Genomic DNA, 25,182 nt, shown 5'->3' on the forward strand with positions numbered 1-25,182 from the left:
TCCAGCCATTAAATGGTAAATAAGTACAACGAGTTTCACACCCTATATTGCATAAGGCAATGTGCAAAAGAACCACTTGAAGAAAAAGAGTAAGCAAGAGATATGAGGATAATATGCTTGGCATACTTTCAAAATATACTCTATATGAAGTTACTTATTAACAATTAGCACTCCTGATTATTTCACTAGAGCCAAACTTCCTTATTTTCTGTCCAACACCAAGAGAAAATGCTGGAGAAATTACCTCCTTGATGAGCAGTTTCCAAATTGGTGTAACTTCAACATCAATAGTATTAGGCCCACATATTAACCTCCTATAGAAAGAAATCACAGATCACTCTGTCACAAATAATAAAATTAAAACTGACTCCTCACCTATTCAGAAAAAGGTCTATTCCATGTTCACTTTCTCACTTGTGAGACCAACATAAGTCTCCCTTGTTAAATACCATTCTGATCCTTCTCAAAATAATGGGAGGTGAGGGTTCCCAGTTGCAAAAACGATAAATATGACCATATTGCTTCTAGAAGCATACTCTTTCCAAGGTCTAAATATTTTCCTAAATGGTATTTTGGGTATTTAATATTAAATATTGTCTCATTCAAGTACTTTCAGGATTGGCATGTTCCCAACTCTGTCTCTCCTCAATTCCGGTTTTATTACTGTAAGACAGTGAAGTAGTTAAGAGAAATTACTTTTATTGATAAGGAAATGCTGTTTCTACTTTCCTACCCCTATTTAGAAGTTCTGGAAAACTTCAGAATGTATTTTAATGTGAGTGGAAAGGCCCTGTGATCTCAAAAATAGCTCTACACACATAATTATTCAGCTTTTTGATTCAGTGTCTCTAAAACCCAGAGATGTGTTTCTTTGATTATGCAGAGGAAAGACATTTTATGAGTTATGTTACTGTTGAAAACACTAACCGCTTTCTCTGTGTCTTCCACCTCGATGCTCAGATTAAATAGCTTGGTCAAATGTACGAGAGCAGTGCTTCTCAAACTTTAATGTTTATATAGATCATGTGGTGATATTGTTTTGTTAAAATGAAGATTCTGATTCAATGGGATGAAAAGTGGTCTGAGATCCTTCATTTCTAACAAGCTCCCAGGTGATGCTGATTCTGCTAGGCTCTACATCTCTTCAAAGTACTAGAAATGGGGAAGGGGGACGCATGTGAATCATAGAAACTTAGAACAGCAAGGCCTTTAAAGAGTCCTTCTACCCCTGTCTATGATTGGGAAACAAAGGTCCAGAGAGGAAAAGGTATTTGTTCAAAGCCCACAGACTCTTGACATACCAGTGCCCTCCCTAAACCTCTCTCCTCTGCCTAATAACTGATTTGGAAATGTGGAGCTACACATCTTGCATGGTGTTCTGCTGCTGCTCCATGGTTATTATTTAACTGCGTTATCATGGTCTAATATGTATTTCTTGATTTTAACCTAAAATGGCTCAACTTTATATTATAATAACCTTGAGAAACTTTGTATGAAGTAGAAAGAGCATTACATCTGCAGTCAGGAGTGTGGGACTCAGTTCTTTCGCTACTAATTCCCATCTGTGTGACCTCGTTCCGGCCATGAAACCCCTCTGAGCCTCAGATTTCTCATTTGTTGTGTGGAAATGGTGATAATGTCTGTTCTACCTGCCCCATAAGGTTGCTGTGAAGATGATGTAATATAATGTATGTGAAAGATTTAATTTAATAATACTAAATAGAGCATTACAATATTTTCTGATATTAATCCATTAAGATAACTATTTACTAGCTGTCTATTTGGCTAACTGATAATAATCCTTTTGAGCTAGTATAGGCAATAATATGCTTGGTACCTAATCTCCTGTTCTTCTCTTGTCAAGCCTGATCCAAATTTTTGATGTATCTTGGCAGAACTGAGCCAGTCTTCCAAAGAGCTAAAATAATAATAATGAAAAGAACATGTTTAGCAATAATATTTTTGAGATAACATTTTTCTTCTTTGGCTGTACTCGCTAAAACAACTTACCCAATTTTCTGGAACTGTCCTTCTAAGTAGTTCCAAACATATCTTATTTTCTGCACTTTTATGCATCTCACCTGCAAAAGAAAAGTACTAAGAAAACCTCTAGTTTGAGGATCAGAGAATAAACAGCAACCCAGTGGCTAAAGAAGCATTTGTTTGAAAAGCAAAGATAAAACTCTAACATACTTATTTAAGATTTTATCCTTTTCTAATTTACCCTTTGCTTTTCTACCATACAAATGGTATTCTTTATTAGAAGTCATCATTCAATCAACATGTATCATGGACCTACTATATAGAAAAATATATATGAATAAAACTTAGTCTCTGCATTCTACTACTTTATAAACTAAGGAGGAAAAAATTCCAAAAAAAAGGCATACAGTCCAATATGTACCATGCCAAAAAATAAAAACATAATAACATAAAAAATACGATCTTGAAATGCTGTAGACGTAAAGAGAGAGAAGATGATGGAAGGCATCATGATGGAGATGATGTATGAGTTACAGTGTTGAAGGATTGGAAGACTTATACTCAGATGAGAAAATAGAAAGTATTTTAAAGAGATTGTTCACAAGTTAGTTTGGGGGAAGAAGGCAAGTGAGCACGCTTGTTTGTAGAATGAAGAATGAAGCTAGAAAGGTAAACTGAAACCAAAGTATTGATACAGGAGTTAAGAAGAAATTACTTGGGCAGATAATGAGGCTACATAAGTCCTCGGTAAGGTTTTCTTTTTAATGAAAAGCAGTGCCCAGTCATTTTCCTTTCTAACATAAAAAGAGCCAACTATATGCTACCTCCAAAGAATCATTTAACTAGTAATAACATACAGAGACTGAAAATGAAAGAATGGAAGAAGACATTCCATGAAAATGGAAACCAGAAAAGAGTAGAAATAGTTATATCAGATAAGATACACTTTAAATGTAAACTATAAAAAGAGACAAAAAAGATCATTGCATAATGACAAAGGAGTCAACTCAGTAAGAAATTAACACTCATATGTATGCACCCAAATTGGAGCACCTAAATATATAAAGCAAATATTAATAAAACCAAAGGGAGAAATGGACTGAAATACAATGATAGTAAAAATTTCAACACCTCACTCACGGCAAAGAACAAATCATTCAGACAGAAAATTAATGAAGAAATATCAAATCTAAACTACACTCTAGACCAAATGGACCTAATAGACACTTACAGAACATTCCACTCAACAGCTGCAGAATATACATTCTTCTCAACTGCTCATGGAACAGTCTCCAGAATAGATTATACATTAGGTCACAAAAAAGTCTTAACAAATTTTAAAATCATATCAAGTATTTTTTTCTGACTATAGTAGTATAAAAGTAGAAATCACTAAGAAAGCAAGAAAAACTTCGGAAACTCTGCAAATACATACAAATTAAACAACATGCTCCTGAACAACCAATTGGTCAACAAAGAAATTAAAAGAGACATTCAAAATTTCTTGAGACAAGTGAAAATGAAAACACAGCTTACCAAAAACCTATGGGATACAGAAAAAGCAGTTCTAAGAGGACAATGTATAGCAGTAAACACCTATATACAAAAAAGAATGATCTCAAATACACAATCTAACATTGCACGTCAGGAAAAATGAGAACAAACTAAATCCAAAATTAATAGAAAGAAGGAAATAATAAAGATCAGAACACAGGTAAATAAAACGAGACAACAAAAGGTCAAAAAACCCAAAGAGCTGGATTTTTTAAAAGATAAACAAAATTAACAAATGTTTAGTCAGACTAAAGAAAAAAAGGGAAGACTCAAATAAAGTCAGAAATGAAAAAAGAGACATTACAAGTGATAACAAAGGAATTAAAAAAGACCCTAGGAGATTATTATAAACAATTATATGCCAACAAGTTTGATAAATCTAGAAGAAATGGAAAAATTCCTGGACACATGTAAGCTACCAAGATTGAATCATGAAGAAATACAAAATGTGAACAGATGAATTAGCAATGAGATTGAATCAGTGATAAAAAGTCTTGCATCAAAGAAAAGCTCAGTACCTGATGGCTTCACTGCTGAATTCTACTAAACATTGAAAGAAGAATACCAATTCTACTCAGACTATTCCAGAAAATTGAAGAGAGGAAAATATTTCCAAATTAATATGCATCAGGTGATATGCACCACCCTGATAACAAAACTAGACAAGGGCACAACAAAAAAGAAAATCATATGTCAATATTCCTGACAAACCTAGAAGCAAAAATTGTCAACAAAATTAAAGTTAACAGCACATTAAAAAGATCATTCACCATGATCAAGTGGAATTCATCCCAGGATACAAGGATGATTCAACACATGCAAATGAATAAACATAAAATATCACATTAACAGAATGAAACACAAACACCATATGATCATTTGAACAAATACAGAAAAGCATTTGACAAAATTCAACATCCTTTCATGTTAAAAACTCAACAAAATAGATATAGAAGGAACGCACCTCAACACAATAAAAGCCATGCAAATCAACAGCTAATATCATACAAAATTGGAAAATATTGAAAGTTTTTCCTCTAAGACCTAGAACAAGACAGGAATGCCTGTTTTCATCATTTTTATTCAACATACTACAGGAAGTCCTAGCCAGAGCAATTAGGCAAGAGAAAGAAGTAAAAGGCATCAAAATTGGAAAAGAACTTAAATTGCCCCTTTTTGCAGATTACATGATATCATATATAGAACGTCCTAAAGCCTCCACTAAAAAAAACTAATAAACAAATTCAGTAGAGTTACAGAATACAAAATCAATGTATAAAAATCAGCAGCATTTCTATACACTAATAGCAAACTATCTGAAAAAGAAATCAAGAAGCTATCCCATTGGCAATGGCTACAAAAAAATAATAAAATACATAGGAATAAATTTAACCAAGGTCTTGAAAAATCTCTACACTGAAATCTACAAAACATTATTGCAAGAAATTGAAGAAGACAAAAATAATTGAAAAGATATTCCATTCTCATGGATTGAAAGAACTAATCTTATTAACAATGCCCATGCTATCAAAAGCAATGTACAGATTCAATTCAATTTCTATCAAAATACCAGTGATATTCTTCACAGGAATAGAAAAAACAATCCTAAAATTTGTATGAAACCACAAAAGACCCTGGATACCCAAAGCAAATAGAGCAAAAAGAGCAAAGCTAAAGGCATCATACTATCTGACTTCAAATTTCACTACAAAGCGATAGTAACTAAAACAGCATGGTGCTGGCAGAGAAATAGACATATAGACCAATGGAACCACATAGAGAAAACAGAAACGAATTCACACACTTGCAGCCAACTAGTTTTCAACAAAGGCGCCAAGAACACGCAATGGATAAAGGATAGTCTCCTTAATAAACAATGCTAAGATAGGCCCTGAGGCATAGTGGCTCATGCCTGTAATCCCAGCACTTTGGGACACTGAGACAGATGGATCACTTGAGGTCAGGAGTTTGAGACCAGCCTGGCCAACATAGCAAAACCATGTCTCTACTAAAAGTACAAAAGTTAGCTGGGCATGGTGGTGGGTGCCTGTAATCCCAGCTGCTCAGGAGGCTGAGGTAGGAGAATCGCTTGGACCTGGGAGGCCGAGGTTGCAGTAAGCCGAGATCGTGCCACTGCACCCCAGCCTGGGAGACAGGGCACGACTCTGTCTCAAAATACATAAATAAATAAATAAATAAATAAATAAATAAAACTGAGAAACCTGGCAATCCACATGCAGAAGAATGAAGCTAGACCCCTGTATCTTAGCATACACAAAACTCAACTTGAAATAGATTAAAGACTTAAATGGAAGATGGGAAATGATAAAACTACTAAAAGAAAATATAGGGGAAACGTTTCATGACATTGGTCTGGGCAAGGATTTTTTGGATAAGACCCAAAAAGTGCAAGCTACCCCAAAACAAAAATAGGCAAATGAAATTACATCAAGCTAAAAGTTTCTATACAGCAAAGGAAATAACTAACCAAGTGAAAAGACAACCTACAGAATGGAAGAAAATATTTGCGAACTGTGCATCTGACAAGGGGTTAATATCCAGAATACATAAGGAACTCAAAAAACTCAAGAGCAACAAAACAACTATTTGATAGAAAATGGGCAAAAGACCTAAACAGACATTTTTCAAAAGAAGACACACAAATGGCTCACAGATAAATGAAAACATGCTCAACATCACTAATCATCAGGGAAATGCACGTCAAAACCACAGTGAGCTATCACCTCACTCCAGTTAGAATGCTATTACCAAAAGACAGAAAAATGACAAATGCTAGCAAGGATATAAAGAGATGAAACTCTTGTACACTGTTAGTGGGACTATAAATTACTACAGCCATTATGAAAAACAGTATACAGGTTCCTTATAAAATTAAAAATAAACTATCATATGATCCCACAATTCTAATAATAGGTATATATCTAAAAGAAAAGAAATCAGTATGTCAAATAAATATCTGCACTCTCGTGTTTATTGCAGTACTATTCACAATAGCCAAGATATGGAATTAACCTAAGGGTCTATCAATGGATGAATGGATAAAGAAAATGTACATGTACATTTTCTTTGTGGAATGTTATTTGGCCCTAAAAAGAAGGAAATTCTGTCAATTTTGACAATGTGGATGAACTTTGAAGAGATGTGAAATGAAATAAACAAGACACAATAAGGCAAATACTGTAGGATCTTACTCATTTGTGAAATCTAAAAAAGCTGATGTCATAGAAGTAGAGGGTAGAATATTGGCTATCCGAGGTTGGGGGGAATAGCATAGACAAAGGGATAGAGGAAGATTGGTCAACAGTACAAAGTTATAGTTAGATAGAAGGAATAAATTCTGTTGTTCTTTTGCAGAGCAGGGTGACTATGTTTAATAATACTGTATTGTATATTCCAAAATAGCTAGAAGACAGGATTTTGAATATTATCACCACAAAGAAGTGATAAACCTATGAGGTGACAGATATGCAAATATACGAATTTGATTTATACATAATGTATACATGTATCAAAATACCACACTGTACCACATAAATATGTACAATTATTATTTGTCAATTAAAAACAAAATTTTAAAAATCCTGGTAGCCAGATTAAACCAGTAAAAAAAAAAAAAAGAAAAAGATACTAAAATACTGAAAAAGATTAGGCTGGCAGCAAATACTAAAGAACAAAGAGGAGGTTATTACAAAAAAAAAAGGAAGTGAGGGTCTGAGACTGTTGGCAGTGGGAGTAAAGGGAAGGGTGACGCTTATGACAATTGTGTGTTCTTGCTTCTGATTCTTTAAGCAAGTTCATATGTGAATGTGAATTTCCGTGAACTGATGACCTAACTGAACACAAAAAGAAACAGCGAGACTGCCATATTGTCACAGAGCAATGGTTATTATACTCTCAGGCTGCTCATTGGAATCATCTGGGGAGCTTTGAAAAAGACTGCTGTCTGGCCCCACCCTTAAGGATTCTGATTTAATTTGTCTGCAGTGCATTCTGGGCATAATATTTATAATTTTCCTCAGGTAATTTTAATGTGCAGCCAACAGTGTCTAGAGCTTCCTTTTGTAGCTACTCTGCTAGATTCCTATTTGAGAACTTCAACTAAATTTTCCTGTGCTTCAGTTTCCCCATGAATAAATTTAGACAATTGGGCAGATTATGTCTATATTCTACCTCAGCTTCTCTCTAGGTATTCTATGTGCAAGAATATTATAGTCATTATAACCATTAGATACATTTTACAACTGGAAAGACCATATAGCTGGCACAAAATAAGTGCTCAATACATTTTTTATTAAATAAATGAATGAAAGCTTTGTAAAACCGTACCAACTAGAAATGCAGTTTAAATCCCTTAGCTCCAAGGTCTAGGTTACCAAAAATGAATGCTAACTCTATGCAATAGGTGTATGTACAGGTACACATGTGCACGCGTGCAAACACACACACACAGACATTCAAAGTTACCAAATAGCATGTAAAATGCTGTAGTTTTTTTATTTTACAGAATGGATTTATTTCAGCAAGGTTGATTGAAACATAATGCATTTAAAAAGCATATCTTATTGCCGATTTAGAATGAATTGCCAGTAGGAATGACACACAATCTCTCTCTAATTTGCAGATTTCACAATCTGCAAAGGAAATATTTGTAAATGACAGGCTCTAGGGTGTGTTAGCCATCATGACACATGCTGGAATCTCAAGCATCTTGCCTCACAATTTACTTTTCTCTTCAGTATTCTTTGCAATTTTGCAAATAGAGCAGGACTGTAATCACAGCTACTATTTTTTGGGCATGTTAGGACTTTTCACATGTTATGTTTAGTCTTTTCCATCATCCTGTGGTAGGGCAGATATTATTTTCCTCTTCACTTTGTGCCTGAAGTTCATTTTGCTTAAGTAACTTGCCAGGAATTTGAACTCCAGCCCATCTGGCTCCAGAGTTCAGTCTCTCAAAGGATATCATATTCAAGCTAGTCCCAAAGGAAAATCTGAAAATCCATTGACTTCAGGATTCAAGCTGTATAAAGTGATGGCTATCTACTTATCAATTATATAAATGCAAAAATCTGTGTTAGAAATATTTTAAAGGACAAATTGTGGTTCCAATGTGAGGCCCCTGATCAGTTCGAGAACCTCTTATCAAGAGGCAGAAACCACACACTGAGGTTGAAAAATGTATAAAACATAATAGACATGAAACATCTGTAGATGAAGGCAGCAATAAGGAGAAATAAAGAGGCTACTGATAAGTTTTACCTCAGGCCAGAAAATAGAAAATTCCATTATCTTCTGACAATTTCTTAAGCCATTCCTCACAGAGTGAGAAGAATGGCTCCATCCTAGACCTTTTGAGCATATTTGAGATTCCCCCAGGAGAAAACATCTCTGCCAGGAGTTTATCTGCTTCCCCCATCACTCTCAGAGTCTCTGGAAGCTGGTAAGAGGATGTTAAGTACAATATTTGCAAGAGATGAGGTTTATTTGCCTATTTCCTGGAAATTCAGACCAGGAAACAGCAATTAGGAAACCAAGTATCTGCTGCGGGGTGAATTTCATCTTTCTGCTCAGGAATAAGGAAGATTTCCTCTCCCCGGGCTTTCTGCTTGTAATTTCTTGTTAGAACATGTTATAAGAGCATCCTGTTTAACAGGTTAAGCACTGGGTGTTAGCTTTGCCTGCAATCCTGCAAGATGGTCCTTAGCATCTCCTCTTAGCCTGTTTCCAAACCTGACATAGTTCTTTGCTGTAGTCTTCAGACTTCCTTTAAACCAGCGATCTCCAACCTTTTTTGGCACCAAGGACCGGTTTTGTGGAAGAGAATTTTTTCACGAATCTTGGGGATGCGGTGATGGTTTCGGATCATCAGGCAATCATTAGATTCTCATAAGGAGCACTGTAACCTAGATCCCTCACATGCGCAGTTCACAATATTAAGGATTTCACTCCTATGAGAATCTCATGCTGCTGCTGACCTGACAGGAGGCAGAACTCAGGAGGTAATGCTCGCCGGCTTGCCGGCAGCTCACCTCCTGCTGTGTGGCCTGCTTCCTAACAGGCCATGGACAGGGCACCAATCGGTGGCTGGGGATTGGGGACCCCTCCTTTAAATGCCCCTAAATGGTTGCCCTCTTGGTAATGTTGTTATTGTCATCAAGGCTGAGCCCATGACAGCTCCTCTGACTTTAAGGAAAGTTTTGTTACTAGCATAGCTCATTGAAGTTCACAAATGACCTTAATATCCATCGTCTCATTGTATGTTCATAACAGCCCTGAGAAAGGCAAAGAAGGGGTATTACTTTAATTTTATAAATAAGAAACTCAAGACCAGAGAGGCAGTAACTAACCAAACTGCCTATGCCATAGCTGGTAAATGAAGATAGTACACCTATCACAACTTTCCATTTCAAGACCCCTGCCCCTCCTACAATTCTGTGTGTTGACTTGGCCATTTCTTCATTTATCTGTCCACTTATTTATTTGATGCTATTAAAGATGCTAGAATTTCAGAGCAATAAAACTATGAGAACATAGGCTATCTGGGAAGCTTACTTCTCCAGGTGAATGGACATCTAACAGATTAGGGAAACTATTATTTGGAGGTACTTGACCTCCTTTGTTTTTGTTTATTTGGGCAGCTAAGACAACTGAGTGGGTGGGGTGCAGTGGCACACCCCTATAATCCCAGCACTTTGGGAGGCTGAGGTTGGTGGACCACCTGAGGTCAGGAGTTCAAGACCAGCCTGGCCAACATGGTGAAATTCCGTCTCTACTAAAAACACAAAAATTAGCTGGGTGTGGTAGCAGGTGCCTGTATTCCCAGCTACTTGGGAGGCTGAGGCAGGAGAATTGCTTGAACCCGGGAGGTGGAGGTTGCAGTGAGCCAAGACAGCGCCATTGCACTCCACCCTGGGCAACAAGAGTGAAACTCCATTTAAAAAAAAAAAAAAAAAAAAGACAACTGGGTGATAACAATTGACAATAGGAAAATTGCTCGTAATTTACTTTTATTACTTTAAATAACTGAACTTGAGCTCATAAAACTAATTTAAACAGCTGACATACATAAATGTAAGACAAAACATTCTGTCTTATAAAATGTTTTTAATATGAATGTTAACTAGTCATAATCCAAGCAGAACTAATTTAATAGGGTGAAGAGGGAGCAACCCAAATACATTTGAATGACAAGAATTCAAATAAGGTCATTTTTGTAGGCATAAGCAAACCTCCTGGGATATTCCTGGGTGATTACTTTTACTATAAGATTAACCCTGTTACATAGATTGTAATATGGGGAACGATACTATTAGAGCTAATATGTAAGAGCTGGGCTAGGCGGTACATGCCTGCAATCCCAGCCACTAGGGAGGCCGAGGCAGGAGGATCACTTGAGCCCAGGAGTTTGAGGCTGTAGTGTATTATAATCATGCACCTGTGAATAGCCACTGCACTCCAGCCTGGGCAGCATAGTGAGATCCTACCTCTAACAAAAGGAAAAGAAAATAGAGCGAGCATGTATTGAGCATCTGCTATATACCTGGAACTACTTTAATCTTTGTATTTCTAAATGTATTGAATTTTATCAATTAATATTAGAAATAGACATTATTATCATCATTTTGTAGATGAGAAAACAGGCTCAGCAGAGTTAAGATCAATGGTTGCACTATTTAGAAGGAGCAAGCTGAGATTTGGACTGTCTGGCTCCAAAGTTCACATTTTAAATATACACTATCAAATGAGGATTGGCACAGTAGAGGAGCTACATTTAACTTTATACTTGAGGGGAAAAAAGATTAAATCTCTCTGACATCAGCAGTAGCCATAAGTTTACTTACCTTTAGGTCTGGCTTTCTTATGGCTCTATTTATGATATACTCCTCATCTGTCATGAGAGGGTGGTCAGGAGTGAGACCAAATGCGCTGTTTAATGCTGATAGGTAGATCCATATTACCTTTTTCCAAGAGTAAATTTGGAATTCATCCTGAGGAGATAGACATCAAAACCCCCAAGAAGTTAAGAGAGGTCAGCAGGCTACAATTCAACCTGAGAAACATCATTTTAACATAATTCTGTAAGTGTTTGGCGTTAGTGAACATTCTAGACAGAACGGTTTGTCTCTGAAAGATGATGGATCTAGAACCTTGAGGGAGAAAGACCTGTCATCACTGACTGAGGAATCTGTATATGAAGATGAGGCACTGACACATAACAAAGCTTGAGAATCAGGAGGCTCATTCGCAGGTAAGAACTAGTTCACTGCATCACCTTTCAACCACCTTTCAGCCCATGACCTGATGACCATCCCCATCTTTCAAGGCTTAACTCAAATTCCACCTCCTACAGAACAGCCTCATTAACACCCTTCCACCGGGGGGAGGGGGGGTGGGAACTGTCACTTCGTTAACTCCAAAAAAATGTTAAGTGTCCCTCTCTTGTGCTCTTAATCACTTTTTTTTAGTTCTTCTAGACTACCTGGAATGTAGGGACCACGTTTTATTGTTCCTTATCTCCCATTCATGTGGAGCACTGAGACCTGCTCAGTCAGAGTCTGAAGAATGGAAGAAAACAACTGAATCCATGGACTGAACCTGCCCAAGGTAATTGCCAAGATGTTAGCACAGGTGGGGTTGAAGAAGGCACCTTATTGCATGACCCTAATTAAAACTGCTTCCACTTGCAGTTCACTGATTACTTCACACAGAGTAAAATTAGAGGGAGAAGCACAGGATTGAGAAACAGATACCACAATGGTCCCTTAGAGACCGATTTGACAGTGGTTATTATCTGAATAGAAAAAATACTAAACATAAAACCCACTCAGATGACTGACAAACCTCAGGATTCAAGAAGTATAACAGAAAAAGTCAAACATGGGAAAAATTTGATGCTTGGGAAATGTAGGTCAGCGCTGGAAATTGTCTCCACCACCACACCCATTTTTGCTATGAAGAGTGCCCTAGCTGACTCTGCAAAAGGCAGAGAGGGGAAGATACAATCATTGTAGCTAATCTCTTACATTCATCCTCCGAAGAGAAGACTGTCTGTATGCCTTTGCTCCTGCTGCTTCCTTAGCCTGTAGTACACATTCTTCTCTCTTCTCCTTAAGTCTTTACATGGCTGGATTCTACCATCCTTCAGGGTCCAGCTCAGAGTTCATGTCCTGAGAACCTCCCTAATTACTCTGGGTGATCTCTCCTCTAAATCATCAGGATACTCAAGATTCCTACCACATTTTACCCTTTGCCTATCCACCTTACCACTTCTCTTGGACTGTGGGTAGGAACTGTGTATGATGCATGTCTGCACTTCAGCCAGGCTTAGCACAGGTTCTGTGTGCATGCGTGTGTGTGTGTGTGTGTGTGTGTGTGTGAGAGAGAGAGAGAGAGAGACAGAAAGAGAGATGAAGAAGGGAAGGAAGCCAACAAGAGGGGAAAATAACCTTAATAGAAATTGGAATATTAATTAATCAATTTTAAAAGCCAGTGTAATTGGCTGTTACACTGTGGATTTAAAAAAACAGGTGACTAAATCAATTCAAATCAAATTGTATGGAGTTGAGAATGATGAGCCTAAGAATGGTGGAAGGGAGCTAAATTTTCAGTGACTAAGTCACTGATCTGATGACAGACATGGTCTAGGTATGGTAGAGTAGGCAACCAACTCTCTTGAACAAACCTTGACGCAGTTCAGCATTATATAGCTTTGCTTTTGACTTTATCAAAGCAGTTTTTAAGTAAGAACTTTCCATTTCTAATAATAGTCAATATTTATTTCACACTTACTATGTTCTAAGCACATAATGCAACATATGTATTATTTCATTTAATGCCAAAAACACTATGGAATTGTTACAGTTAATTATTCTCCCATTTAGTTGGCAAGGAAAGAAAGACATACTTGGTAACTATTAGAGCAGGGACGTAACAGTCACATCCCCACTCCTGCTTGCCTCCTCCAGAGTCCCCTCTAACCTTCCACTTTATTCTACATTTTGCTAAAAAATATAATTTGATTGGACTGCCATTTTTATGTCGAGCCTGAACTGGAACTTCTAAAAAACATAGTTTCAATGAAAAATTTGGTAACAAAATGTATAATTTGTAGGTAAATAAGAACACAAATTATAAAAGAGCCATCAAGACCAGAGACCTCTTGCCACCAAGTAGGGACAATTAGGAAGACAGCAACTATTAATCGTCTCCAGTGAATTAAAATAATATTAACAACTTTCATATGTTTACCTAGCAGTTTCATAATTTTCATATGATTACATAGCAGTTTGTAGAAATTTTGTTATGTTATCTTATTTTAGGCTTACAATTCTCCAGTGTTGGTATTATAATTATCTCCATTTTGCAGATGAGAAAACTAACCACCAGCAAGGCTAAGAATTGCTCAAGCCAGTCTGAAACTGGTAGTAGGAATAAAACTGAGACCTGAGTCCAGATCTTTCCATTCCAAATCTTGGTCCCTTCCTCTTTATTTCAACAAGTTGTCCCATGGTGTCTACGGCTTGCATGTAAAAATCACCTTGAATTCTGTAGCAAGTGACAAATAGTATCCAGTTTCTCACAATCTCTGCTCTCCTGACAGCATAGAATCTAATTCCTGAAATCAAGCTGTCACTCTCTGGCCCTGTGTGGCAGCAGACAGACCTCCAGACTGTAATGCCTAAAGAGGGAAAAGCAAAGTGTCCAGGTTCTCAAAGGCCATATTAATCCAGTGCACCAACTGTATGCCTTAGTCTAGGTGTGTATTAAAAACTGACATTCATCTATACACCTATCTCTTCTTATAGCTCATAATATTACCAAATCAAAGGTACTTGGATATATTTGCCTTTAAGCTCATTTCCTAACATCCCCATTTACTCCCAATCCCAATACTCATAATTCTGTATGATACAAAGTAGAATAAAATAATTCTACTAATTATGTATCATACATAATTCTGTATGATACAAAGTAGAAAAAATAAAAGATAGGACAGCTAGATGACCCTTTTGCTTAGAGTAGGGGAGTGACACTGACTTCTCTCTTGTATACTACCCTGTTGAGGACTCTGTCAAATCACCCAGCTTTTTAAGGAAAAAAAGCAAGGAAATGGAAGGAAAGTACACCAGTGTGAAGTGGTCACTTCAGGCAAAATCATTGACTTCTCAGTTTTCATTTTGGGGTTGTCCAATATGGAAAGAGCACAGGTTTGAGGCCTGAACTCAAATCCCAGCTCTAAACTGTCTTACAACTGTCTGAAGCTAATTTTCTGTATTTAGAAAATGGAGGTAATACCAAATTTCATGGATGTTTGAAGGATTAAATGAAGTATACATAATGTGTCTGATCCAAGGTTTGGCCCATAGCAGGGAGGCAACAAATGGTATGGCTCTGTGCCTCATTTTTCATAGCATGTTGTTTCTGAGATCTTTCTGTAAATAGGAACTTATTCTCCCTTTGAGGAAACTCTAAAAGTCTCTCAATTTTTCCTTTTTGGAAAAGCAGCATCTTTGCCTGTAAATGGCTTCTTCTACTTTAGTCTGTTTCCCAGCTCTCTTCAAAGCAGGTAATGATTTGTAAAATACTTAAATGTACCAGAGGAGCTACCATTTTAAATAATTGGTTTATAATGCAAATAATGCAAAGTGCTTGCCTGGCAAATCTGGACTTTTTACACCTCAGGTCTCATTGAGAAGGCTTTACCTCCTCTTTATCAAAAATATTAACCGGATCAGTCCTTGAACTCTAAAAAAATAGGTTTTACAAAAATTCAAGAGTGCATCTCAAAAGTCGAATGTATACAAAGGACCAGTGTTTGACCTGGACTGAAAAACAGAGGGAGAAACCTGGACATTTTTTATTTCCTGTGGTTTTGTACTTTCTGACCCTGGAAATGCCAGATAAACTTTTAGACTTGAATGAAGCAAGCTATCTTGTGATATGGCTTGGCGGTGTCCCCATCCAAATCTCCTCTTGAATTGTAGTTCCCATAATCCCCTCATGTCATGGGAGGGACCCAGTGGGGGGTAATTTAATCATGGGGGCAGTTACACTCATGCTGTTCTCATGATAGTGAGTAAGTTATCACGAGATCTGATGGCTTTATAAGCGGCTTTCACCCTTTTGCTTGGCACTTCTCCTTGCTGCCGGCATGTGAAGAAGGATGTGTTTGCTTCCCCTTCCACCATGATTGTAAGTTTCCTGAGGCCTCCCCAGCCATGCTGAACTGTGAGTCAATTAAACCTCTTTCCTTTATAAATTACCCAGTTTTGGGTATGTCTTTATTAGCAGCGTGAGAACAGACTAACACATCTTGCTTAACCTAATTCTATCCTTTTACAATAAGAACCTCATCCCTTGAAATTTAAAAGCAATATAATGGTCGCTTCAAGTTCAGGCCAATGCTGTGACCTCTCTTGTATAGTTCACTACACAAAAAAATGTAGTTCTGGCTTGCCTTAAAAAGAACCCATTTCAAAGTTCCAATGAGACATGAGAAAATGAGTAATTTCTCCTGGAGATGGATACATTGCAATGCTAAAAGGCTGAACTCTAGCTCATGTGAAATACCTACAGGATTATGGATAATGTAATAATAAATTTCTCAGGCTATTCTAAAATGCTGCACTGTCTTTATAGACCCATAACTTTGGTAAAATTCTTTTATTTTTACATCTATCATTTTTTTTCTTTCTCTTTCCCTCTCCTGGCCAGACTCATTGATGCTCTTAACATCCTGACCTCATATTCCCAATGTCTTTTAGTTGGAAAAAAGTTGACATTGGCTAGAATATAGGATTTAGTTATAAGATACATAAAGTTCTAAGTTTTGGAGAAATTCTCACAATAATTATTATCTCAGTATATGTTGTCCAAAAAAAAAGAGGAGGGAGGGACAACACAATGAGGTTATTAACAAAGCAAAGGCTATGTTTATGTTTGTGTACAAAACAAGGAAATCTAGCAAACTCAGCATACATTTTTTTGGAGGGATGGGATTTGGGGCTTGCTCATTTTTGTAGTTGTTTTCTGAGAGGAAATGGAGCAGTGGATTAGCTGGTTCATTGTCTGAAACTTCTGGAGATATAGTGTGTAGTAAAAAGTTGACTAATGCCCATGGAATGCCTGCATGCCAAGCAGTCTTTATTTCAGAACTTTACACATATCACATCCTTAGTTCTCACAAGGAGATAGGTATTATCATCAGCCCCGGTTAACAGAAAAAAAATGGAGGCAAAAAGAGGTTAAATAACCTGCCTGTTATGAATTGAGTTGTGTCCCCTCAAAATTCTCATGTTGAACCCCTCACCTCCAACATATTTGGAGATAAAGCCTTTAAGAAGATAATTAATGTTGAATGAGGCCATAAGGGTACACACTAATCCAATAGGACTAATGTCCATATGAGATGAAGAGACACCAGGCATGCAAGAGCACAGAGAAAAGACCCCATGAAGACACAGTGAGAAGACAGCCTTCTTCAAGCCAGGAATAGAGGCCTCACCAGAAACCAACTCTGCTGGCCCTAGATCTTGGACTTTCGGCTCCCAGAACTATGAAACAATACATTTCTGTTATTTCAGCAAAACCTGGTGTGTGGTATTTTGCTATAGAAGCCTAGCAGGCAAATACACTGCCCAAGGTCAAGAGCAGTGCTGGGAATCAAATCCAGGTACTCAGAACCTGGAGTTTATTCTTAAATCACTTCACAATGCTGCCTCTGTAGAATCTGGTCACTGGACAGAGAATAATTAGATCTCTAGTTCCAACTCTAGTTCAACTCTCATCTTCTGGCTATGGGACCCTGAGAATTTGGTTTAATTTCTCTATGCCTCCATCTGTAAAATTGGAGAAAAAAAAATCTCTACTGGTAAGGACCAAATGAGACAACTATATGTAAATTGTTAAATCGTAATATAAATGGCCCTGTATTATAAAGGATAATAGTCTCAAAACGATTTATCTTAACATTGAGTCATTTCTCAGAGGCCAGCTCACAGAATCTCAGAGATTTGTGGTGAGATGTCTAATGAAAGACCAGGTTGAAATGGGACTGAGTTGGGGAGTGGGTAGGAAAGCAGGATTCAGAAGTGGGAATGTGTACCTGAAAGAAACATAATGCTATATTCTCTTTCTCAACTGTGACATTCCACTTTAGTATCCTTGAGATAAAATTCTGGTAGAAACAATGAGACTATTTATTATAGATTCAACTTAATTCAACGTATTAAATTAAATTAAATAACTAAGCTCTGCTGTGGCCATGTGCTAGGTGCCAGGGGGAATGAAATGTATACCACAATCACTGTCTTCAAAAAGCTTATAATCTAGACTGTCCAGGAAAAAAAAAAAAAGCTGAGAAGTTCCAGGAATAGAAAGCTTATAATTTTAAAGGATCAAAAGCTACAAAAAGGAATCCAGCACAGTGAGAAAAAAAAGATTCGGGACTTAGAGAAAGTCTTAGGTTTAAGTTCTTTGCCCCCATATTCCCTCCACCTGCATCACTCTCCATGTGCCTGCCCCCAGCAGCCACCATCACCTTTTAACTCTTATCCTTTGGTGCTCAGAAAGCCTTCCCTGACTGTTTTGACTTGGACAAATCTCTATTATGTAATCCTACCATAACCATGAACCTTTCCTAAGGAGTACTTTTAAGAGGTGGATTTTTACATTTATTTGTGTAGCGATCTGATTAACTCCATGAGGTCAAGAACCCTGGTTTTATTAATCACACACACTTACACACTTGCCCATGAGCCAGCACTGTTGGCTGGCATACAATGTGTGCTCCTCAAATGTATAAAAAAGAGAGAGACATAAGGAAGGAAAGCCTGGCTTTGATATTTACTGGGTTGTAAAGTCACTTGGTCTCTTTGTATCCTCATCTGTAAAATGGAGATGATAATGCCCATTTTCCAGGGTTGTTATGAGAATTAAATAATCAATGACATACTGCTTTATAAACTGTAAAGTGAATAGTATTTTAATACAAGGTAAAAAGCACTACAGCGGTCACAAATGAAAACACAGAGCTAATGCAGGACAGGCGATGAACTCCCTCCCTTCTGAACTGGCGCAAAGAATGAATCAACAAAGACTTAACAGAGAAGGTGATATGTGGCTGAGGAATGAGGAGAATTTAATAAGTAGAGACAACACCTACTTTCTACATTTACTTGAGAAAGAGAAAGCATGTGTGTGTGTTGACTCCTCACTAGAAAATCACTCTGTAAGGACAAGGATTTCCATCTGTTTTGCTCATAGTTATATTCCCAGTGCCTAGGCCAATGTCTGGTACATGGTTGGTGTGTGGTAAATACTAACTCACTGAAAACATAAGTGAATGAATGCATGCATGAATGGAGGGGAGAAGGAATTATCAGAAGAAACTTTATGGGTAAAAGCAGGCACAAAACAGTGTCTTGTTCCAGTAGAAAGTGGTCCTGGTGTGGGAAACATGGGCTGTGAGAGACCAAGTTGCAGAGGAGGAGCGGGGAGGAGAGGAGGTAAGCGACCCGGTGAACACAGGTGCTGCCGCCTGACGAGAATACTGGTACACTGGCAGACTTTAAGATGACATTTGCGTGGCTGATTGGCAGAGTTTCTAAGTTTTTGAACTAACGCTCCTAGCCCTGACATCTTTAATTGAAACTGAAGCGAAAATACTCCCCATTAAAACATCAAACGGAAGTGCCTTGAGTCAGGCCGCATTGCTAATCATCACAAAGTTCTCCTCTGCACACCACGGGTCTTTGACAACATGTAACCTACAATGACAATGAGGGGGAAAATGTGTTTGTAATTACAATAAAGATGGAAGCTATGAAAATCAGGAGCATCTGAATTCAAAACAATGCATATAAATCATGTCATTTGCATAGAAACGTGGCATTGCTACTGATATTGGTTAAAAATCAGAAGTAGATGAATAATGAACAGAATGCCGCTTTTAAAATTATAAAATAAAAACCTAATTACTCTTATCTTTTGGAAAAATCTCTCAGAGTCCTTAATAAGAGAAGAAGAACTGAAAATAAACTGTGTACTGTAGACTTTCAGTCAGTACATCACCGTCTTTTTTTTTAATGTCAAGAAATGACTGCCTAATCAGTATCTGTGATAATGATCTGTAATCTTACCAGCGTGAGATTGATGATAAATAGCAAGTACTGAATTTTTAATAACATGAAGAACAGATATACAACACATTTTCAGGTAGGAGTCATCCAGACCTCCTTAATGGAAAATCATCACAGTCCAGCTATTGTAATATAATTCAAATAAAATCTTTTTAAGATGTCATTTTAATGCAAATAACCTAGCAGCAAACTTTTAAACTATTGGTGCCCAAAGCTTATTTTTATCTAACTCTCAGATAGTAAGAATGTTTGAAATAATTGAGTTCTTGTCTAATTACCTAAAGACTAATTTAGAACCTCATTTATTTGGAGAGTCTCTGGCATAGCAGATCCATTTAAAATGACACACAAGAGCAGGCAATTAAAAATTAAAGTTGAAATCAAGATGAAAAAGGCAAGATTGAAGCTGGCTTAGACTGCTCTGATTAGCTGTGGAGGGGCAGTGAAACTCGACAAGGGCTTGACAGACTGTCAGGGATGCAAAGAAAGAGGCAGGATGATGGAACGAAGCTCCCAGGGGCACCAAAGCTTTTTTGAGTCTTTCCAGTATATGTCCATTTGCAAAGCTGGCTACACGCAACTAGGAGAGATCACCCGACTGAGTATGGATGAGAGCTGGAGACTCCCAGTCACAGAAAACCTTCCCTCGTGTCCGTTGTCCCAGAGGGGAATGCCAGGCTCGTGGGTGATTAGGAAAAGGCACGTCATCCAGATAAGCAAGACCATTAGACATGGGTGCACCTTGTGCATAGCAAGCTCTTTTGTATAGAACACTTTTGGAATGGCTTGAGCAATGACACACACACACACAATCAAAGTGGTGTTTGATAATGCATTTTACAGTTTGCAAATGCCTTTTACATAGACAATAGACCTTCATTCTCACACTAGCCCCATTTTACAAGTGGTGAAATTGAGGTCCTAAAAAGTTAGGTAACAAACCTAAAGTACTAGGACAAGAAATCAAAACGTTTGACTCCTTCATTCTCACACTGCCCCATTTTACAAGTGGTGAAATTGAGGTCCTAAAAAGTTAGGTAACAAACCTAAAGTACTAGGACAAGAAATCAAAACGTTTGACTCCAAATCCCAAAACACATCATCTCCTCATTTAGTGACACTCTTTTTAATTCACTCTTAGTGGATTTTTTTCTCTTTTCTCTCTCTTCATTTTCCTCTTACCTATTTTCCTCCCTTCCTTTTCCATTTCCTTGCCCATTTCCTCTTATTCTTGTCTGTGCCATAACTCTGCCAGCACCTCAGAGAGCACGGCTCAGCTGAGCAGACCATCTGAGATCTGAAGAGCTAGCTGATGGACCCTGCAAGGCAGAGCGCGGTTCTGTTTCTACTGTAGCAAAAGCGGTACCCTCTGAGAACTAGTTGAGGGCATACAGATGGACTTGTAGAGTACAGTTAAATTACGTTCATGCCAGAAAATAATAATCTGATAGATTCTTAAGTTCGCGTGGAGGGGTTGATCTATAAAAGGGCCCAAAGATGGAGTCTTCCATAGATACTCACGCCCCTGCTCTGAGCCCCAGAAAGCAAATTTTATCCCTGTCCTAGAAAGGCACTCAGGCTATGTATGGGAGGGCCACTCATAGCACTTTACTAAATCTGGATTCTTCTCTTTCAGATTATAAATATATACCGTCTGAGCCATACATCAAATGTCTAGGTCTCTATTTCTCTCCCAAGGACCAAGTGAACAAGTGAGCTCACAAATGGAAGTGAAAACTAGTTACAGCAGTTTTTCTCTAAATATGGCCCCTTACCAGAATCATTAGCATCACTTGAGAACCTGTTAAAATGCAAATTCTTGGGTCTCGATCCAAAGCTAATGAACTAGAATCTCTGGGACTGGGACCCAGCAAGCTGTTCCGATAGCCTCTCTAGATTATTCTGATGCCAATTGAAGTGTGTGAACCCTGGTCTAAGTACAGTGCAATGGAAAAGCCCTTGACTAGGAGCCAGGACTCATGGGACTTAGTTCTGGTGAGGCCCCTCACTCACACGTGAGCTAGGGGAAATTGTGTCACCTCCCTAGCCCCATTTCCCCACCCATCAAATGAAGAAGTCTTATGTGGGGTGCCAGGCACTTTTCTTTTGTGCACATCCTGTGAGTCTTCAGGAAGGATGACACGAGGCATCAACGAAGCACAGCTCCAGCTCAACATCACCAATATCACTTGCTCTTATTCCACAATAACCTCTTGCTTCCTTAAAGTCTTAAAGCTTATTCTCCAAGAGTCTCTAGTAAAGTTATAGTTGAACTTGTGAGAAGATGCCTCAGCTATTACCTGTATCATGGCTCACATATCAGCTAAGCTAGAACATAGAACAAGTATTTCTTGAAGGGACCAAGATCCAGAAATGAAAGGTGAGGCTGGCCCCAATGGAGCAAGTCAACAAAGACCAACTTCCTGCAGTTCTCAGTTTCATTGGAGTTTAGCCTCACCTCTGTTAGATTTCTTTTTGGCCAGTTATAAGGCTGATTGCTATCCTTCTCTCTTACTGCATTAAATAGAATATGTATCTAGAGAGATTGTAATATATAAAAGGAAGCTAAACTCCCAACAGAGTTTGATTTATCAACAATTTGGTTGTCATTCGGGGCCATGGGCTGATGCATTCTTATAAACACTCAGTAAAAGTCAACTAGAAGAGAGTCCTCTAGGAGACTGTCCTTTCACTCTCTTTAATAGAAACATCCACTTCAGCCTGTCAGCCACCACATAGTAACAGAATCGCTACCACATGCAGGAACTGGGGGTGCAGCAATTAACACGTTAGAAATGCTCACTTCCTTTGAGAAGCTGACAGTCCCGCAGGGATGATGCACATTGTCCGAGTGCCATGAGTGCTGCAAGGAATTGGTATGGAAGGAAATACAGGGAAATTCACCCAAAGCCAGAGGCTTTTATTAACAGAGAGAGGCAATGGACTCAAGGGCAAGATGGCTGTACTTTTTACCCTAGTGTATCTGCAGAATGTGACATGCTCTCATCAATCAGCTGGGACAGACAGCATCCTCCTCAGAGTGATGCTCCCCACCCCTTCCCTTCTTTTCCTCAGGAGTCACTCCAGTGCAGGGAGTGGGATATGTCAGGAATCGAGAGGAACGGTCAGTGTGAACTTAGTAGCCTATAGCCTGACTTGACTACTTCACATTTCCTGTTATTTTTAGCTATTAACATGGTTGTTCCCTGCTCTAGCATTCACGAAACTCACAACTTTAAAAGAAATATCTTGTGAAATAGCTCTTCTTAATCAAACCTCACCATCTACAATTTTTAATTTAACTTGTATTTTAAGATCGGGGAACATGTGCAGGTTTGTTATATGAGTAAACTTGCTTCATGGGGGTTTGTTGCATAGATTATTTTGTTACCCATGTATTAAGCTTAGTACCCATTAATTGTTTTTCCTGATCCTCTCCCTCTTCCCAGCCTCCACCTTCTGACAGACCCCCGTATGCGTTGTTCCCTTCTATGTGTCCATGTGTTATCATTTAGCTCCCACTTATAAGTGACAATATGCGGTATTTGATTTTCTGTTCCTGCGTTAGTTTCCTAAGGATAATGGCTTCAGCTCCATCCATGTCCTGAAAAGGACATGATTTCGTTCTTTATTATGGCTGCAGAGTATTCCGTGGTGTACATGTACCACATTTTATTTATCCAGTCTATCACTGATGGGCATTTAGGTTTGTTCCATGTCTTTGCTATTGACCATACACAAATTAGTGAAATCCTGCTAGATGCAAGGCTGTGATGAATCCTAAGGAACCAAAGACTGGAGCCTCCACCTGCTATCTGTCTTGTGCACATCTCCCCCCAGCCATTCCGTAACACATTGTCCAGAAACAAAAGGGGGGCACCAGCGACATAACCAGGTACACACTTACCGTTGTCCTCAGCAACACAGTGTCTGCTTCTTGCAAGGAACATGGGACACAATGTGCCCATACGTGCCATGCTGGTCTCCAGTAAAACACCAAGGGGAGGATTCCAAATGAGAAGATGGATCCGGCAAGGCAGAGACTTTTCCGGCAGCCTTGAGTCCGATAGCCAAATATCTCCTGGGACAGAATCAAAATGATCCCAAATATTGGTTAAGCACAATAAACAATAAATGAACAAATACTGATTTTAGTGATGGAAATGGGGGCAGAGTGAAGGAGTTGAGGAGGGTGAGGAGAGGGCAGGGTGAGGCATGGAGAGAGTGGAGAGGAAATCTTGACAAAGAAGTGTAAGACATGATCCCAGGAAGCAAGGAAGTCACGGTCTAACTAGGAAATCAGTTTCTATCGTTTGAGCACCTAGATACCCTGTGCCAAGCACTGTGCTAGGTGTTTAGATGTGCTGTCTTGTTTAACTCTCCCAATCATGCCTATCCCTATGTTTTCCCTGAAGTGAGATAATCATCCTCATTTCATACATGGTGGGACTGAGCTTAGAGTGGCAGAATGGGATGATGTGCCCAAGGCCGCACAGCTAGAATGTCCCGCTGCTAAGATTCCAACCCAGGTCTGTCAGCCGGCGAGCCGACAGCAGCACCAAGAGATTCCCTTGGCTGGGATCAGCAGACACAGGAGAGGGAGAGAAAAGAACCAGGCCTTGAAATCTGAGTCAGGATTGGGTGAAAGTATTTGACCATAAGAGGATTAACAAGTAAATGCCAGCTTGCCCTTGGGAGTTTGGGGTAGAGTTGTGCCTTCCCATGTTCCTTCCTCATTCAGCAACAAACAATTTTATGTCAAGAGGAAAACACCATAGGGACTATTTGGTTTACTTCAACTCATTCTACTGAGCACCAATGCGTCATGAGAGGATATTATTAGACCCCAGAGGATACATACAAGACAAGATAAGAGTCTCACCTCTAATAAATATATAATCTAGACAAACGTCTTCCTTCCAAGGAAATCCTGAGATAGAATAGAAAACCATCCCTGAAGTTTATGGTCTTAGTCCCACAACTTTATCCCACAAAGTCATGGGTATACTTTACACTGGTTATGACGGCTAAAATTGAGAGGTAGTAGAGTGTCCTGGTTAAAAGCACATTCTCTGGACCAAGACTCTTTGGGTTCAGAGACTAGCTCTGCCACTTACTGGGCGTGTGATTTTTCAGTACATTATTTAACCTCTTTATTCCTCAGTTTGTCTTCCATAAAATGGGATAGTAATAGCACCCACATGACAGGGTTGTTGCCCTGTGTAAGCATTTACTACGGCTGTTGCCGCTATTACTTGATCACATGTCTCTGAAATAGACCTGAAATTCTATCCACCAGTTTATTGGCAGTTAGGTACAAGAATTCCTAGTGTCAATAGTTCTGCTCTTGCTAGAATTGTCTCTTAGGATAACAAGGGAGTTGGAACATAAAACTTTAAATCTATCAACTTCTTTATCTCACCTGATAAAGATTACATTGCCAGGAAAGGTTCTGTGATGCTCGGCTGAAGGTTGCTTTTGTGTG

General features: G+C 38.5%; 1 protein-coding gene across 6 annotated transcripts in view; it reads right to left on the reverse strand.

Annotated features, from left to right (window-relative positions):
- ATP13A4 (ATPase 13A4) overlaps positions 1-25,182 on the reverse strand; it is a 195,055-nt gene that overhangs the window by 91,416 nt on the left and 78,457 nt on the right. For 3 of the 6 annotated variants that reach the window (XM_016942512.4, XM_016942510.4, XM_063807435.1), the window contains 5 exons: positions 23,605-23,778; positions 11,400-11,546; positions 2,011-2,081; positions 1,838-1,918; positions 245-314 (listed from right to left, as the gene is read on the reverse strand). In XM_016942512.4, the coding sequence (XP_016798001.2) occupies positions 245-314; positions 1,838-1,918; positions 2,011-2,081; positions 11,400-11,546; positions 23,605-23,778 (543 nt within the window). Of the gene's footprint in view, positions 1-244; positions 315-1,837; positions 1,919-2,010; positions 2,082-11,399; positions 11,547-23,604; positions 23,779-25,182 lie in introns of those variants that run through there. The other 3 variants (XM_063807434.1, XM_016942513.4, XM_054681338.1) reach the window with 3 other exon arrangements.

The sequence above is a fragment of the Pan troglodytes genome, chromosome 2, assembly GCF_028858775.2.
Source record: "Pan troglodytes isolate AG18354 chromosome 2, NHGRI_mPanTro3-v2.0_pri, whole genome shotgun sequence".
Taxonomy (NCBI): domain Eukaryota; kingdom Metazoa; phylum Chordata; class Mammalia; order Primates; family Hominidae; genus Pan; species Pan troglodytes.